General features: G+C 27.8%; 1 protein-coding gene across 1 annotated transcript in view; it reads left to right on the top strand.

Annotated features, from left to right (window-relative positions):
• The window catches only part of LOC107455980 (cell adhesion molecule Dscam1-like), a 428,665-nt gene that overhangs the window by 361,430 nt on the left and 50,363 nt on the right, over positions 1 to 16,872 (top strand). The window contains exons 23-24 of the mRNA XM_071184630.1: positions 12,598 to 12,848; positions 15,825 to 15,906. Coding sequence (XP_071040731.1) covers positions 12,598 to 12,848; positions 15,825 to 15,906 — 333 coding nt within the window. The remainder of the gene's footprint in view (positions 1 to 12,597; positions 12,849 to 15,824; positions 15,907 to 16,872) is intronic.

Below are 16,872 nucleotides of genomic sequence, written 5' to 3'. Positions count from 1 at the left end.
TTACGTTTAGTTGAAAATGAAATGCAAAATAAGTTCCAAACTTTATAATGTGCGAAATTCAAATTTAGGGCATATTAAAATTCCTCTGCTGCCCTTTGTTAAACGCTGAATATTAGTTTCTTAATTCTCAGCACACGGTAAAATTTCGGACGGAAATAAAGGCGCACATATATTAATTTGGAGAGAATTTAAATGTTATCATTACCATTTAAATCACAAAGGAAATATATGTTAATTATTAAATAAAATGATGCACTGAATATTTCAATTAAATAGTATACTATTTAAAATTTCATATGTACAGGCGGGTGTTTCATTTTCCATTACTGCTCAATTTATTTATTCCATAGGAAGACTTGTGATAGCATAATGTTAAGTCTCATTTTCATATTATTCAAGAGACCAATTTAATTAGTGCTCTGTTGCAAAAATTCAAGATTTTCATGTGGGTAGTAAAATGTTTAATGCATTTCTTGTTGAAAATTTCTGAAACATGTGAAGGACCAATATTATAAAAATGTTAAGAAATTTTTTACAGAAAAATGTTTTCTTGGGAAAAGGTGTCATGTATAACTATCGGACTCAAGATCTTCATATGTCCTTTAATACATTCTAGTAACATTTGAGGACTGCTGCTAGCTACTTAATGTTTATCAGATAAAATCAGTTTCAAGTTTAATTTTTAGATATTTATGTTATTTTATTATTCAACAAATCTATATAGGGTATATTTTCTTGTGGTTTAGGTCAAAATTTAAATTATCTATCATGTCTTTCGGTTTAATGTTTAATTTCAGACAGTATTCTTTGCATCTTAAACATGTATGATATACAGTATTATTGAATATTAATTTGCTTAATTCTTTACACACAGTTAATTTTCTCCTACTAAAATTAAGGTACAATAACCGTCAGTAAGTAACTCATTAAATTAGCCGTAAAGTTTAGGGTTAGGAACATTTTTTTAACTTTTATCGATTTGAAAACGTTTTCAAGCGGTATGGTTTAAATACCGTAAAAAAAACTCTATTGTTTTTTTAACCACTTATAACAAGCATGGTTTCAAAACCATACAAATTAAATTTTACTGAAAAGTGAAGTTAGATTGTGTTTTGTCAAATAAACGTTACACGTGGCTTTATTACCCTCAGCACTCGCATTTTCCTTCATGCCAAAGATCAATGATCCACAGGCTTTAGCATGTTCCTCAATTTTTTGACGATCGTAATTTAGGTAGAAACTGGAATACTCATCATTTTAGCCAGGTCATCGTTCGACCTTCCCGGTGAACCTTTATCGAATTCCTTCAAAATTTTAATTCTTTCTTCCACCGAGATAGACTTGCGTTTTCAGGACATGTCTTAAAAAAGGTGTGGACGACATATAGCAAAGAATGAAAAAAAAAAAGAAAACAATCTGTACTGCTAGTGCACTGATAAGGAAGGCTACTAATCGTAACTAGTCGCTACTAGTCCTTTACTAGTCGTAACAATAAAGCAGGTTGGGGAACCTGATCACCTACTTCGAAAAGGAATGTCCCTCCCAGTGCAATCCGTTACACATAAACTTGTTTTTCCACCCCACCTCACCATCCCCCATTGTTATCACGTGCTACATTTACACATGCTCTTTTTTGCGTCATTCATGTTGGCAAATTCCACCCTTTCTTGAAATACTCAAGAAAAAATAAAAATAAAACAAACGTGTACAAAATCGGAATACCGACATATTACTGATTCTGTGCGTCGTATAAACTATATATTTTTGCATTAAAATGAATAGGAATGAATAGGGACCAAACTGAAACATCGCATATATGCAAACATCGTAAAAACGATCGTCGTATAAACGATGTTCCATATGGTTTCAGACGAATTAAAGAGTCTGTAATTCAAAAAAAAATTCAACTATAATACTTCGAACATCGAATCTAAAATGCCATACAATTTAACAAAAATTATTGCTTGGCACTTTTTTAAAAAAAAAAAAATTATGCTCTTCGACTTCTGTTCTACAAATAATCTTAGCGAAGTTTGTGATCTTGTTAATTCAAAACTTTAAAATACCAATTTTGTCTGTTTTAGGTGTTTATCAAAAGGTGCTTTTACTGTTAATAATTTCTACATTTCTTTTTAGTGTTAAAGGTAACTTTCTGCAAATTGTTGGCTTATCCCAATGCACTAATTTTTCAAGCATTCTTGTGAATCTCTTTTACACTTCTTCAAAAAAAAAAAAAAAAAAAATGCTGTGATTTGAACTTTGGATGTTTTCAGATTTATTGATGATTTTATTATGTTCAATTATATAAATTTTTTAGATACTGTCAGCACTATAAGTCCAAATGAATTAACTCTGCTAAAAACTTGCCTGTCTAATTTATATTCAGACTTCCTTGATTACCTTGATTCGTCCAAAACTCAAATTGATGCTTTAAATAAATAAAAAATTATTTTTCATTTCTTGCAAGCAAATTAATTTGTTGGAATTCTAAGATATCTTTTAGCTCCTACAGATTCGTAATTTTACTCACATTTTTTGCGTTAAATTGATTTCTAATAAAGATGAGATTGTTTCATATGATTGCAACTTTCTGCATAAACTTGTCTTGAACAATGGTCTCTTGATTGGATCTGTGTATAACTAATTGAATTAGTAAAGGATGGTCTTCCGAAGCATAGTAATGTTTATCTTAATGCTGGGATAAAGCCATTCTAGCATTGTCTATATTTCAAATAGGTTAGTTTGGTTTTAATTTAGATATTTCACTTCAGTTTATTTCAATTTCATATCTTTCAATTTTCCCTTTCACAAAACTATGACTTCAGGTTTTCGTATGGGTAGATTCATAAACCAACCAAACACTCGAAACTGTGACATTAGAAATTCATTTTAAAGATCGAGTTTTAAAACCGATTTTCCATGCTTTCTTGGTATCTTTATAAGGTTTGCTCTCTTTTATTTTCTTCCTCATGGGGTAGTCGGGTGAATAGAGTTGCATCTGATATTTTGCCCTCCGTCAGTAGAAACTGCTACTGCACTGACACCTTGCTAATATACCATAAAGAAGATGCCATGTTTTTAGAGCCTTATTTTCTTAAAAAAAATATTATTTTTCTGTCTAAAATTATTTTGTCTCTTTATAAATTGATAATTGTCCAATGATATACCAACCACCTTTCATAGAACTTCCAGAGGCTAAGTAGTAACTGTTTTTATTCTCCCAGTTTTTTTATTTTTTAAAGATTAGTCATAGTTATTGCGTTTAATAAAGTAACCCTAGTTGACGATGCATGATACCATCTGATATTAAATATCAGAAAATGATGTTATTGCTAGTGTTTATGACTACTAGTCTGTCACCTTAAGTTGAGTTTCTGATAATTGATCCTGTCAACTTAAGGTTTGGATAATTCATCCTGGAAAAATTCAGTCGTATATTTTTCGAAATTAGTAAAGGTGTTTGACTGGAAAGATAACTGCAAGTTGAGAATAATCTGAAAGTTTTTAAATACTAGGACGCTAATACTAGCTAAATACTAGGCATTCTAGCTAAATACTAGGAAGTTGTGTCAAGGTCAAGCGGAATAATATTTTTTTAGTTATTGGAGTATACCTCGGAAAATAATTGTTCGGGCACTGCTAACTCCAAAGCAGAGAGTGGGAATTAGTTGGCACTTCTGATATAGAGAGTATAAGGAGTTCTCTTTTATGCCCATGTACAATTTTTATATATCTTTTAAAACGAGTACCCTAACCATATTCAACCAATACTCTCATTAAACTTCCTTTGACCATAATATTTCTTACTTCGTTTTAAAAAAGTACACGTGACTGATTCGAAGCTGTAAAATATTTATCAAGCAGAATTCATTGGAATAGAAATTTATTTGGCGTTTTCCTCCTGAATGGTGAAGGATGAAAATATTTCAAAGTGAAGCATATTATTTTCAAGAAATCCTTTCATTAATATTCCCTCCAGAATCGATTGTAACATCCCAGTGACTGGCTATTCATCTTCAATGATTATAGAGGCATGCCTGTCTGTTGGGTTGCTATGCACGGTGTGATTTATCACTCATAAGCAATCTCAGAAATTATTTCCCGGAAATTCTCTTTTCTACCATGAAATATTTTACAAAGAGTTATCTTCAATTAAGCGTAAGTAATTAATAGAACTTTTGCTTCTCTATTGAAAATTTCTCTTTGTTCCCCTTTCAATTCAATGACTCCTAAAATACATCCCCTGCAAGGAAAAACTGGATTTTTATGGTTGGCTGAAATTCAAGAAGAAGGTGATTATGACTTTTTTTTGTTTAATAGTGGTTTTGATGAATTATTTTCGTGAAGTCAAACCTGAGAAAAGAATGTGAAATTAGCTTTTATCGTTGAATAACTCTTGGGAAAAGCAACAATAAGTTGGACATGTATTAAATTGAGATGCTATTAACATTAACTAATTAAAGACGTATGGGATAATAATGCAATTTTTTTTATAGTTTAGGAAGCATTAAGAGAAATGGGGAAATGCTTCCGATTATTTTGATTCTAAGTAATTTTTTTCAGGGTGATATCTAGCTAATAAGTTGAACTAAGAAATTTTTCTTAAGAAAATTTTATATTTTCAAGGTTAAATTTTAAGCAATAGTGGAAGAAATTAAGTAACGAGATTGCCAGATTGCAAAAAATGAAAACAAAAGCTAAAAGTGTAACTAAGGGAGTCTTGTAATAAAGTGCGTTCTTGCTGCATAACTGAAGAGCGTTTGACTTGTTAGTTACCAAGGATGGGCCCGAAAATGAATGTGCGCAAGGTAATATTATACTGGATAATTTAAAGAAGTTCACATCAAATAACTTTAGAAAATAATTATTTATTTAAGAAAAAATATATAAAATAGAAAAGAAAAAGAAACATGAATTGCCTGTTTCCCACATAATTTTAGGCTCGGATTTGCACCTGGAAAAATTATGTAAATTAACAAATAAATTTTTAGTAAATAATTTTAGCCACGGATTTGCCCGAAATGGATTTGCGCATGAAAAAATGATATAAATTAACAAAGAAAGTAAATATATCTACAATAAATATATCTACAATAATAAACGATTAACTCAATGATTTTATATAGAATTTTATTACTTTAGTTGGGTATTTATTCTTTATTATGCTATATATATAGGTATCTTTATAAGGTTTGCTCTCTTTTATTTTNATATATAAATGCTTGTTTAAATATAATATTCCTTAAATAAATCAGCTGTTTGTAATCTATTCTCCTCAAATTTAGTGTAGGAATGTTCATGAATTACTTTTAAGTCCTTAAAACTTTTTCAAACTCTCAATTCAAGCGTTACAGCCACAAACTTTGATATAGAGATTACTAAAAACTGCATTTAATTAAAACGAGTTTAATTGAAACTTTAAAAGTTTAAAGCAATTTTTCATTTTGTATTTGTCTTTGGTTTTCAGTGTTAGGCTATATAATGGAACATTGGATGCTAGGTTATATAACCTGAGATAAGGTTTACTTAAGCAGAATAAAAGGAAAATATTTTTAAAGTAGTAGTTTTTTTAAAGAAAAATATTATGAAGTATTTATTTAACAAATACTTATTTACAATAATTTCATACTTATCGCTAAATATACTTTTTTTTTAGTGTCGGGTAAAGCCGTTTGTATATTATAGATTATTGACCAATGTTACCCAGTTTTTCCTTTTGGATCAACAAATAAGGTAACATATTACTTCAATAATGACAAAATTCCGATTTGTTCCCTACACAGTATTTCATACAACTTTGATATTTAGATGTAAATTAGATATGTCACAATTAAATTTTAGTATTTTAATGCAAAACATATGCCTATTTTAGTCGATGCCTTTTAAATTTAAGCTTGTTTTCCCTTTAATTTTTAATTGTATCTGTTCATATCTTTATCTAATTTTTGTTCCGTAATTTAATTACTTTCCGATTTTGCTTATTTTGGAAATAAATTATTAAAAAAAAAATCAATAACTCACACGCACACACACAATCTTTGAAAAACTAACTTTAAAATAACTTTTCTTGCTAAATCTACCCGTTTTTTTAAAATTTTTCTTTTTTCTCTTGGTAGCATTATTCTAAACATTTTAATTACCCTTTTAATTCCAGTAAATATGTCACTAGTAAAAATGATATTTTCTGGTTAGCAGCGAATTTGAAATAATAGTGATTTAGAATCAATTTATTTCTAATGAGTTCTAAATCTTTTAAGAGGATTAGGATTTCTCCCAGTTTGAAATTTATACGATCTTTTTAATCAGATCTTTTCCTTAAGATCTAAAGAGCTAATAAACAATATTCTCTTGCTATTTAGTATGATTTATAGCAAACTTACGAATTTTTACTCTCAGAATTTCAATTTCAGTTATTAATAAGCCTTTACTTGAACTTTTAAAAAAAACATATTAAAATGCACATTTTAAAAAGCATTTTTTTATAAATATTCACTATTTTGGGCTGTTCATACAAAGTTCTTAAAACTCCGTAACTCTCTTATTTACCCTCTCACAGCTTAGTTTAGTGATAGGAAAGTTAACTTCCCAGTCTTTTTCCAGGTGGAGCTATAACAAGTCACATTCTGTAGCTCATTACAACTGTACTATAAATAGGAACCATCCGAATTAGCAACCATTAAATTTAATTTAAAAAAAAAAAAAAAACTGGAAATGATATTGCCAAACAGTACGGTAACTCCACTAGATTCTTTTTCTAAATGCATTCAAGGTGTTATTTTTATTCAGTACAGTAATAAACAGAACACACAAATGCTTTCGGTGTTTAAAAAATAATAAAGAAATTATGTTTTAAACTGATATAAATTCATTAACTAATTAGTTTTATAAATAAGGCTTTAAATTTAAGTTGTAATTTTCTTAATAAATCTTTTAACTGCGCACACAGCCAATGATGAATTTTCCACTGATTTAGACCAAGAAATAAGACATTATGTTTTTTTCTTTTGTTATTCAATGACTTGCACTATCAAGTATGCTTGAATTCTAATTTATACCCATAGTGGAATTACTAAGAAGATTTCAAGTTATTTATCCTCAATTTTACTCCAAATTCTAAAAGATTATTTAAAAAATTCGCACGATAACATCTTTTGGAAATCTAAGCTAAGTGAAGCAACTACCAAAAAAAAAGTTTGACCGAAGACCAGGATTCTACAGATTTTCTGATGAAATTTTCTGGCAGAACAAACTGAAATTTTATGCCAATAAAACTAATGAAATTTTCTGCCAAAGCTAGTATTCTGTCAAAGCTAGTATTCTGTCAAAGCTAGTATGTTTACAAACTAAATGTAATGCCGAAATGAAGCTGAACAAAAAACCCTAATTCTATATTTTTTGCAAATTAAGTGTACTGATAAAATGAAGTTCTATTAGAGAACAAGATTCTATATATTTACAAAATAAGTGTAACACAAGATCGAAGTGGTACAAAAGACCAGGACTCTATATATTTACAACAATGAATATTTTGTTAATAAGGGTGTTAACTTTGATATAAGTCGGTTTGTTTCCTACATGGCTCTTCAAATCCACATTTTTGAAAAAAAAGAATTAAATTAAAATTAAATTTAGTTACAAACCAAGACAAAATTTATATTTTAAAACTAAGTGTGCTTCAACAAAAAAGTTCCACAAGAAATCAGGATTGTATATACAGAGTTATTCATAATTTCCTTCGCCTGCAAGCGCCATTTTTCTTTACTACAATTGACTTTAGTGGTACATGTTACCGCCATCTACCGGCAACTGCTTAAATTAAAACTTGAATACTTTCGGAATAATTTCATATGTTCTTTTTTGCCAAATTCGTCTTCGTTTTTTTACTATAACGCTTCGAAACCCCGGAGGGAATTATGATTATCCCTGTATTTACAAACCACGTGTAACACTAAAACAAAATTCTGTAAGTGACCAGAATTCTTTGTATTTCCAACATCAGATATTTTGCTAATAATAGTGGTAGTTTAGAAAGATATTCAGAATTAAAAATTAAAATTAGTATGAATAATGAAATTTAATTAAAATGTTTTAACAAAATGATGTGATTTAATAACGGTATGATTTATGTTGTACTTAAAAAGGCAGCGTATTATGTGTATCAAAAAATTATACTATACCATAACGAAGTTTAACCTTTTAACATGAATTTTAGTATTGAATTCTTACTGAGAATGAAATTAATAATTTCAATGCTCTTCAAACTTTATTGACTAGCTTTTAAGTTTTTAGTACTTTTTTTAGAATGCTTAAGTGCTTAAAAATTTTTTTTTATCAAAATTTTAATTAAAACGTTAGGTTAAGAAAATGCATATCGTTTATTCTGAAGTTTCGTTTCTTTCTTAAAAAAGAAAAATTCTAACTCCTTTTTCAAAAGACATTATAAAAGGTTAATTATTTTGAATTGATTAACTTAAGAATGCTTGAGTAAATCAGAAATTAATAGATAAATTACATTTGGTTGTTTTCCCAACTTTTTATTTGTGATTCAAAAATACTTTTTCGAACTAAAAGACTTTATTCTTTCAATTGAAATAAATCGTTTATTTTTCTTCTTTAGGAAGAAAGTACATCTTTTTTCCTTCGAAAATAAATTACATAATTTTTCTCTTTAAAAAATGTAGAAAACAATTGTTAATACATTATTCAGATATCCTAATTGGGTTTTCTTTTATTACTTTCTATTAAATAGAGAAATTGAATAAGATTATTTCCTCTTAAATGTTGCTCTCAAGTTTTTTTGCTTCTTACGGAATAAAAAAAATTATATAAAACGTGATTATATTTAATTACAGATTAGCTTTCATTGGAAAGCATTTAATTTTTTCATATCTTAAAAAAACAATTAAAATCTGTAAAAAATAACTCCTAAGCTTTTAAACAAGACTTAAATCTATTTTAAGGCTTTTTTTAAATGCTCTAAAGTGTTTAAATAAATCAAAATATTGATGATTGTATATCGAGTATAAATAAGTTGTAGAAACTGATGATGAGGGCTTACTTAAAATACATCATATATTTAAATTNACCGGCGTGTAGCAGAATGCGGTTTTAGATTTAGAAGTATAATAAGTAAACAGTTAGTGAAATTAGCGAAGAGGTAAATATTTGAAGTGGTGCTTATAGCTTGTATCGAATAAAATAAATAAAAAATATATTTGATCGAAGTAGAAAAACTTTTAAGTAATTAAAATATTAGTGCTGCCATCTATGAGAAGAATTAGTAAAAATTCGGAGATTAAATTATTAAAACCCAAAAATGGAGAAAAAAACATTCATTTCCATCCTATCATTTATAGGGTAACTTATTTAAAAGTCATAGCCTGCACATCATACGGATGGAAAGTCGTTTATAGACTTTATCCTTCATTTATACATCCTTACATAATTTTATAGAATAATATTTATAAAAAAAAAAGAGTCTTCATTTCCATCTTATCATTTATAGGGTGACTAACTTAAAAGTCAGACCCTGCACATCATATGGATAGAAAGCCATTTATAGACTTTATCCTTCGTTCATACAATCATACGTGATACGTGAGGTGCTAGTATCAAGTCAGTAGGGCGTAGGGCCGCCACGCGCCCGAATCACAGCTTTAACCCTTCTAGGAAGGCTATCCACTAGGTGTTGGTACACGGCGGCAGGTATTGCCCGCCATTCCTCCTGTAACATGGCGAAGAGTTGAGTAGTGGCTTTGGGGCGTTGTGGCCTGGCCCTCAACCGGCTCTCCAACTCATCCCAGAGATGCTCAATTGGATTGATGTCGGGACTTAGGGATGGCCAGTCAAGCTCTTGCAGCCCCATTTCATCAAACCAGTCCGTGATGGCATGTGCTTTATGAATGGCAGCGTTATCGTGTTGAAACACAAACGGGCCATTACCGATCTGTTGTCACAGGGTGGGAAGTGCCGAATTGTCCGGGATGTCTCTACACTCATCTGCGTTCAGGGTTCCACGCACTAACACCAAGGGTCCAAGGCCAAACCATGAGAAACAGGACCACACCATAATTCCTCCACCACCGAACTTCACAGTGTCCGGTCATTAATGGCTGGATAGTGTATGTACATTATATATACAAATATATTTTATTTTATATATATACATTTTTTAAGATAAAATTTGCTAATTATATCATGATACTTTTAGAACTGTTAGAAAAACTATTCATTCAGTTAAATTTCCTCTTCAGTTTTATATTTTTTACTGAATGTGTGGTATTTAGAAATATAATTTTGAAAACTTAAATATTCGCTAAACCATTCTCACATTAGCCATTATGAAATGCGTTTTTTTTTACCAGAAATGTTATTAAGTTAGTTGGTATGAAGTTATTTTCTCAGTNTATATATACATTTTTTAAGATACAATTTGCTAATTATATCATAATACTTTAGAGCAAGTTAGAAAAACTATTTATTCAGTTAAATTTCCTCTTCAGTTTTATATTTTTTACTGAATGTGTGGTATTTAGAACTATAATTTTGAAAACTTAAATATTCGCTAAACCATTATCACATTAGCCATTATGAAATGCGTTTTTCTTACCAGAAATGTTATTAAGTTAGTTGTTATGAAGTTATTTTCTCCGTGTGATATTAAAAAAACAAACTCTAAAATCTATCGTTAAATACGTATGTGTGATTTTAGCTTGGTAGTAAATATAGTTAAATTTTAACTTTAGAATATCTTAGAGCTGCATTAAATTATTTTATAATGCATATCCTTTCGCTTCCATTCCTCTATTTGCACTAAACCTAAACTGTAAGCTGGCCTGCGGTCTTATTTTTTAATTGTTACATTTTCTTCACAAATAGATCGCAATTCAAAGCTTGTATGAAATTCGAGACAACATTTGAGTAGTTTTAAATTTTATACTTTTATGAAATAATAGCAAAATAATTTAAAATTATTATAATATTGCTTAAAAGTAAACGCGATTTCACTTCATATCTGCATAATAATAAGCGAAAGAAACTCGAATATGTTCAAAATGTTTAATATTTCTGACAGAACTTATTTTTACTCAGACTTATTTTTGATTAAAATAAAAATGTCCTTTTCTGTCTTAAAAATATACCTGTGAACATATTCTGACATTTAATGATTTAAACTTTATTCAAACGTTATGTAAATTGTTTTGATGTAAATATAAAACCAGATTTCTTTTATTTTCCAACTTTAACTTTTTTTTTTGAATCCAGAATATGGTAGATGAATAAATAAATGGAATTTATTACACGTAAGATGCATGCTTTTTACGCTTAATTATTTCTAATATTTATTAATTAAAAAAATGGATTTCGTTTAGTTTCATTAACAGAAAATTATTGAAATTTCTGCAACAATATGCTTTCCTGAAGTAATAAGATTGATAGAATATAAATTTTAGAAATTAATATTGAAAATTATGAATTAAAAATAATATCCGGACTAATTATAATAACAAGTAATAAGATTTTGATTATTTTTTTTTATTATGAAGAACATCATCATAAATATTATGTAGAACATCATCATAAATATTTTCATTTCCAAATAACAATAATTACGCTTAAGTTATGCTTACGTAAGGGAAAAATCTTTCTTACATTATTATGTTTTTGTTTTAAAAATGAAAAAAAAATTCTACTGAAATATCGACTCATTAAATTTAAATTAAAAAAACAATACATTTTTGAAATGGTTTCTTAACTATTATCAAGCAAAAAAATAAATTTCGTTTTCGAGTTTGCATTGAAACTTTATTTTATAACAAGAAGAGTATAAAGTTTACAATTATAACAATACGCACTTTATGAGATTTTTGTTTATTTAATTTTAAATATAAAAACTTTAAATATAGTTCTCTTAATATTTAATATAAATTAGTTATTTTTTAATTTTAAATAATTTAAATATATTTAATTTTAAATTTTATTATAATACTTTATTTTAATTTTAATCTGATTATCTTTAACATGTGATGCCTTTTCATAACATTCTCATAATAATAGAGGGAAAAGATTTATTTTTAACTAGAACATTTCCATACAGTATAATATCTTATAATGTAAAAGAAATAAAATTAATTTTTAAAACTCCATTAGGCAGATGAAGTTTCGCTTTAATTTTATTTTAATTTTATGCAATTGTGAATACTAACTTCACATTCCCCATATGTGTATATTAAAAAATATCTAACGGTGTTGAATTCACTTCGATTTTCAGTATTGTAAATAAATACTATTTCCTAAATTAATGGGGACCCTAAACAGTAGTTACTTTTAATATTTGTTTTATTAGTTTGACTTTAAATGAATGGTTTTTGTCCATTTTTGTACGTTCATTTGCTGATTAAGTTATTTCGTTATTATTTAAATATTATTATTTTAAATTTTTATATGAGTTTTTTATATTAAATCAGTTTCTTGCTTTGCATTGAGAGTTGAGAGTTTAATTTATTTTTTTTTATTTAAAATGTATGTTTCATTGCAATTTGCTTTTTCTTTTCTTTTTTTTAAATATTTTTATTTATTTTTAAATTTTTATTTCAGATGGGCAATCCCGTTCAATCCATAAAGGGGACACTCTGAGCATGAGCGTTCTGGGTAAAAAGGGGCATGGTGAGACTGCTTACGAAGTGCCTAAGGACTCCTTGTACTTTCCCTCGCCTTATGCCACAACCCGTGTGCCCGGGTATGCAGTAGAAGATGGCAGCGAATGTGACAGCCTCAGGTCGAGTACCAGAACTCCTAGTGATCCACAGGGAAGCCATACATATGATGTACCGTTTCCAGTTAGAAGGGTTAGTGCATGCAAAAAGATACTCGCTGATAGTTAGCTAATGGGGATAGAGTTTCAAAAAAGTAGAACTAATTCAACTTAAAATACTGGTGCCAACTGTAAGTTAGTAGCCTGGCATAAATGCACACGTTTTTTATTGCATGTCCGGCAAAGGGGAAAGCAGGTTCACTATTATTTTCAGAGTTGACGTTTGATTTCCTGTGGAAAAGGTTGGGTAAGTGAGTGAAATGCTCCCTTAATATGATTGAGTTTTAATAGTTATGAATCTAATTTAACCCTGGAAATTTTAATACTCGAAAGCATTTATGCATGATTTAGCTGTGTAATGTCTTGTGGAGTTCGGTTGATTGCTACCACTATCTGTTTCGCTGAGTTAAATCATCCGTAGTTTATAGCACGCATCCGTCAGTTTTATCTTAACATCATTAGTGATCCCAGTTTATGAAAAATAGCCCATCAGTGCCATTAGCATTCAAACCAAATTATTTATTTTAAGGAACTATCGATGAATCTAGATCATGAAAAATCATGATTTTAACTGTTACTATAGTGCTGCAGAAGTAAATTTATTATTGCTAAGCAACCCCGACAATTTTCAAACTCGAAAAAAGCTTTTTATTTATGGAACTGTGATTTGGTAATATAGTGCGGAGATTGGTTGATTACCACCACCATCTGTTTCACCAATTTAAATCATCAGTAGCTTATTGCACGCATCTTCCAGTATTATCTTAAAATTATTACTTACGATAAGTCTCAAAAACATGAACAACATCCATTCACTGACGTTTATATTAAATGTATTTCTTTTAAGGACATACCAATGAATTACGATTATTCGTATTCTTCAAAATCATGATTTTCCTTTGTATTGTATTGGAGTATATATATATATTTTACTTTTTTAAGCTAATTGATTATATTTTGTGGCAGTTTCATTTCATTATTCATTAAAATACCTTTAAACTTCACCGTAAAAAAGAATTTCAAATTGTTTTAGCCGTTGTTTAAGTCTTAATGTTTTTAATCGTGATTTGTAAGAGTTTTAAAAAAGTTCTACTTTTCCATTCTTTGTTTAATTCCATACGTTGCGATCTTTAATAAACAAATTATTTGATTTCATTGTTTACCAGGGTTTTCAAAAAATATATTAACGTCAGCCATTACGCATTATAATGTAAAAAAAAAGTTCAGTTAATCGAGAAGTCTAAGTGTTTTTCCATTTTCATTTAGTTGAATCATTTTCCAGTGAAGTTAGCTAAATTTCTAAATTGAATGTTCATTTTTTGGGATAAAAGAAGGAAACACAATGTTATAAAAATAAAGACAATAAAGGAAATATTTGATGAATTTAATGTTTTTCTTGGAATATATAATTACTTCACTCCAACGAACCCGATTTTTAGAATTACGGTTCCTGAAGAATGTTAAAAAAATTTCGCACGTTTTAAATCATTATCTTACTTATTGAATCACATATATCTTTGAATTCTGAAATATGCCGGAAGGAATTATTCTAACAAGACATATATAACAATAAAGTTCCTCATTTCTCACATTTTGAAAATGATATATGATTTTCCGGAGTTACTTGGCACTTCTTTCTTCTTTTTTAAATCAATACATTACGTTTCTAGAACGAATCTAACAATGCATTTAAAATTTACCCTAATGAGTACAGATAATAATATTCAAGATACGTTTTAAGAGAAATTAAAATATTTTTTTTTACCATGATTTGAACTTTTCTCGAGGCAATAAGTATATCCAAATAATGACTTACTTTAAATATTTCATATATGAGTATCTATTTTATTTCCCTTTCCTAATCTCAGAAAGTTTTCATCCGTGTTAGTTTATTACAACTAATTTAAATTGCATGGAAATTTGAACTAACTCAATTTAAATTAATGCTAGAGCTTTCAGTTTGATTTATTAAATCTGCTTTTCTGCTTAAAATCATTCTTCATTTGTTTTAAATATATTATTTAAGGAAATACTTGGTTTTACAGTGAGTTTCTTCCTGTTTGAATATTTCATTAGTAATTTAAGTAAAATATTTTATTTTGTAATTTTTAACTCTTAGCAGAAAATAAATTCAAAAAATAAATACTTTATTAAATTATATATATATATAGTATAAAATAGAAGTAAGATTAGCGAAGAAAATTTAAAAAAAATCAATAATAAGTTTTATTTATTGCGTATAAGCTGCAACGGGAAGTACAGAGAATTTAAAAAATAAGTTTAAAATGTAGAGAAAGCAAGAAAAAAAATTATTTAAAAGGGAATAACAAATTACTATAATGTGCTTTTTTAAAAAATAAAAATCCTTTTTACAAATTTAAAAAAATTAAAATTTAAAAGAAATTTAAATTGAATTAAAATAAGGAAAAGATATAAACTCGCCATCAGCTCACAAGATTATATACGAAAAAATTCGTTGAGTTAATTGTATGTCATAATTAAAAAATTTCTTTGTTAACAGCATTTATATTTTTACCATGTGGAAATCCAATTCGGGCAAATCAATAGCTATTTTTTTTTATTTTAATTTAACATTTTTTGCTTAATAAGTTCCATTTTATTTCAATTGTTTTGGTGCTCCTCACACTATTGTATTGATATGTGTTACATTTGGCTGTTTTAATACATTATTAGAATGCACTATTTTTCTGATATAATCGTGATTTCAAAATTTTTAAAAAATCATTTTTCATAATATTTTTTTTAACATCTTTTTTCTTGTTCTCTCTCTCTTTATATATATACATAAATCAAGCGTCATTTTTTTTTCGAAAAAAATATTATTTACCGTATCAATAAAAGAAAAACAGAATTATTTACACTGATTTTTCTTTTAATGTAAAATAGTGTTATTAAATTTTAAACATTATACACACTTTGAAATATTCCTTTTCTAAATTAATATAATTGTGTTGCTATTTAAGTCAATTTTATATCTTTTTTATTCCAGCCGGAATACGAGGAACAGTATTCGCAAATCAAGCGGGTTCCCCTTTCATCAGTATCAAGAACCAACGTCTATCAAGCTCCTCGTAAGTGCGTACAAAAGCCTATTTCTTCACTTTTCTTCACTTCCTTTTACTCATTTCTTTTCTTTAAGTGTTTCTTTTGTGCCTGAAAATGAATCCTTTCATTGCAATTTCTCTTTGGGAGAAGGGCTTGTTCGAAAATAGGATTGATTGTGTTTTTTTGTGCGATGAAAGCTTTTGAAAGACTATGAAGAAACTATTGAACAGACTTAAGAAAAGAGCAATTTGAAACATTTTGTCACTTCAAAACTCTCAAAATATGTAGTTTTACGTGCTTGGAAGATCAAAAATAAAAAGATTCATTATTGGTGATAGAAAATTTGAGTTGGTAGAACTCTTTACTACATTTTTGGGAGAATGATTGAAAATATTGCTTTTCTAATATTTTTCAATATATAGCTTCATTTACCTTGATTTTTCGTGCACTTTTTCTGAAGTTTAATTTTATGAAACTGTATATAAATGTTAGGATAAATATAAGTCATTTTTTAAAATGTGAAACGAATATATATATATATGCATATATATATATAACGAAAATTAGAATCATAAGCATTCGTTACTTTCTGTGTGTTATGCGCCATGTCTGGAAAAATTTACTCGAACCAAAACCAATTTGGAATCGGTAAAAATCTCACTTATTTGACTATAACTAAATGCAAAAGCATATTTTATTAATTATTTGTTTTTTTTAATCATATAGTTCAATCATTAAAAAATATTTGAATTGGAAAATCTTTAAATTTTTACACCACTTTTTTTACATATTTAATTGCATAAATTTTTTTTTTCAAATAAAGAAATAAATGATAGTTTACGAGTATTAAGATCATTTAATTACTTCGATGATAAAAATAATTTTAAGAAAAATAGAATGGTAAATAATGGTAACAATAATAAATGATAAATAATGGTAAAAATAATAAATGATAAATAATGGTAAAAATAATAAATAATAAATAATGATCA

This window comes from Parasteatoda tepidariorum, chromosome 8 (genome assembly GCF_043381705.1).
Source record: "Parasteatoda tepidariorum isolate YZ-2023 chromosome 8, CAS_Ptep_4.0, whole genome shotgun sequence".
NCBI lineage: Eukaryota > Metazoa > Arthropoda > Arachnida > Araneae > Theridiidae > Parasteatoda > Parasteatoda tepidariorum.
The sequence above is the reverse complement of the archived record's forward strand: the minus strand, read 5'-3'. Positions and strand labels throughout refer to the sequence as shown.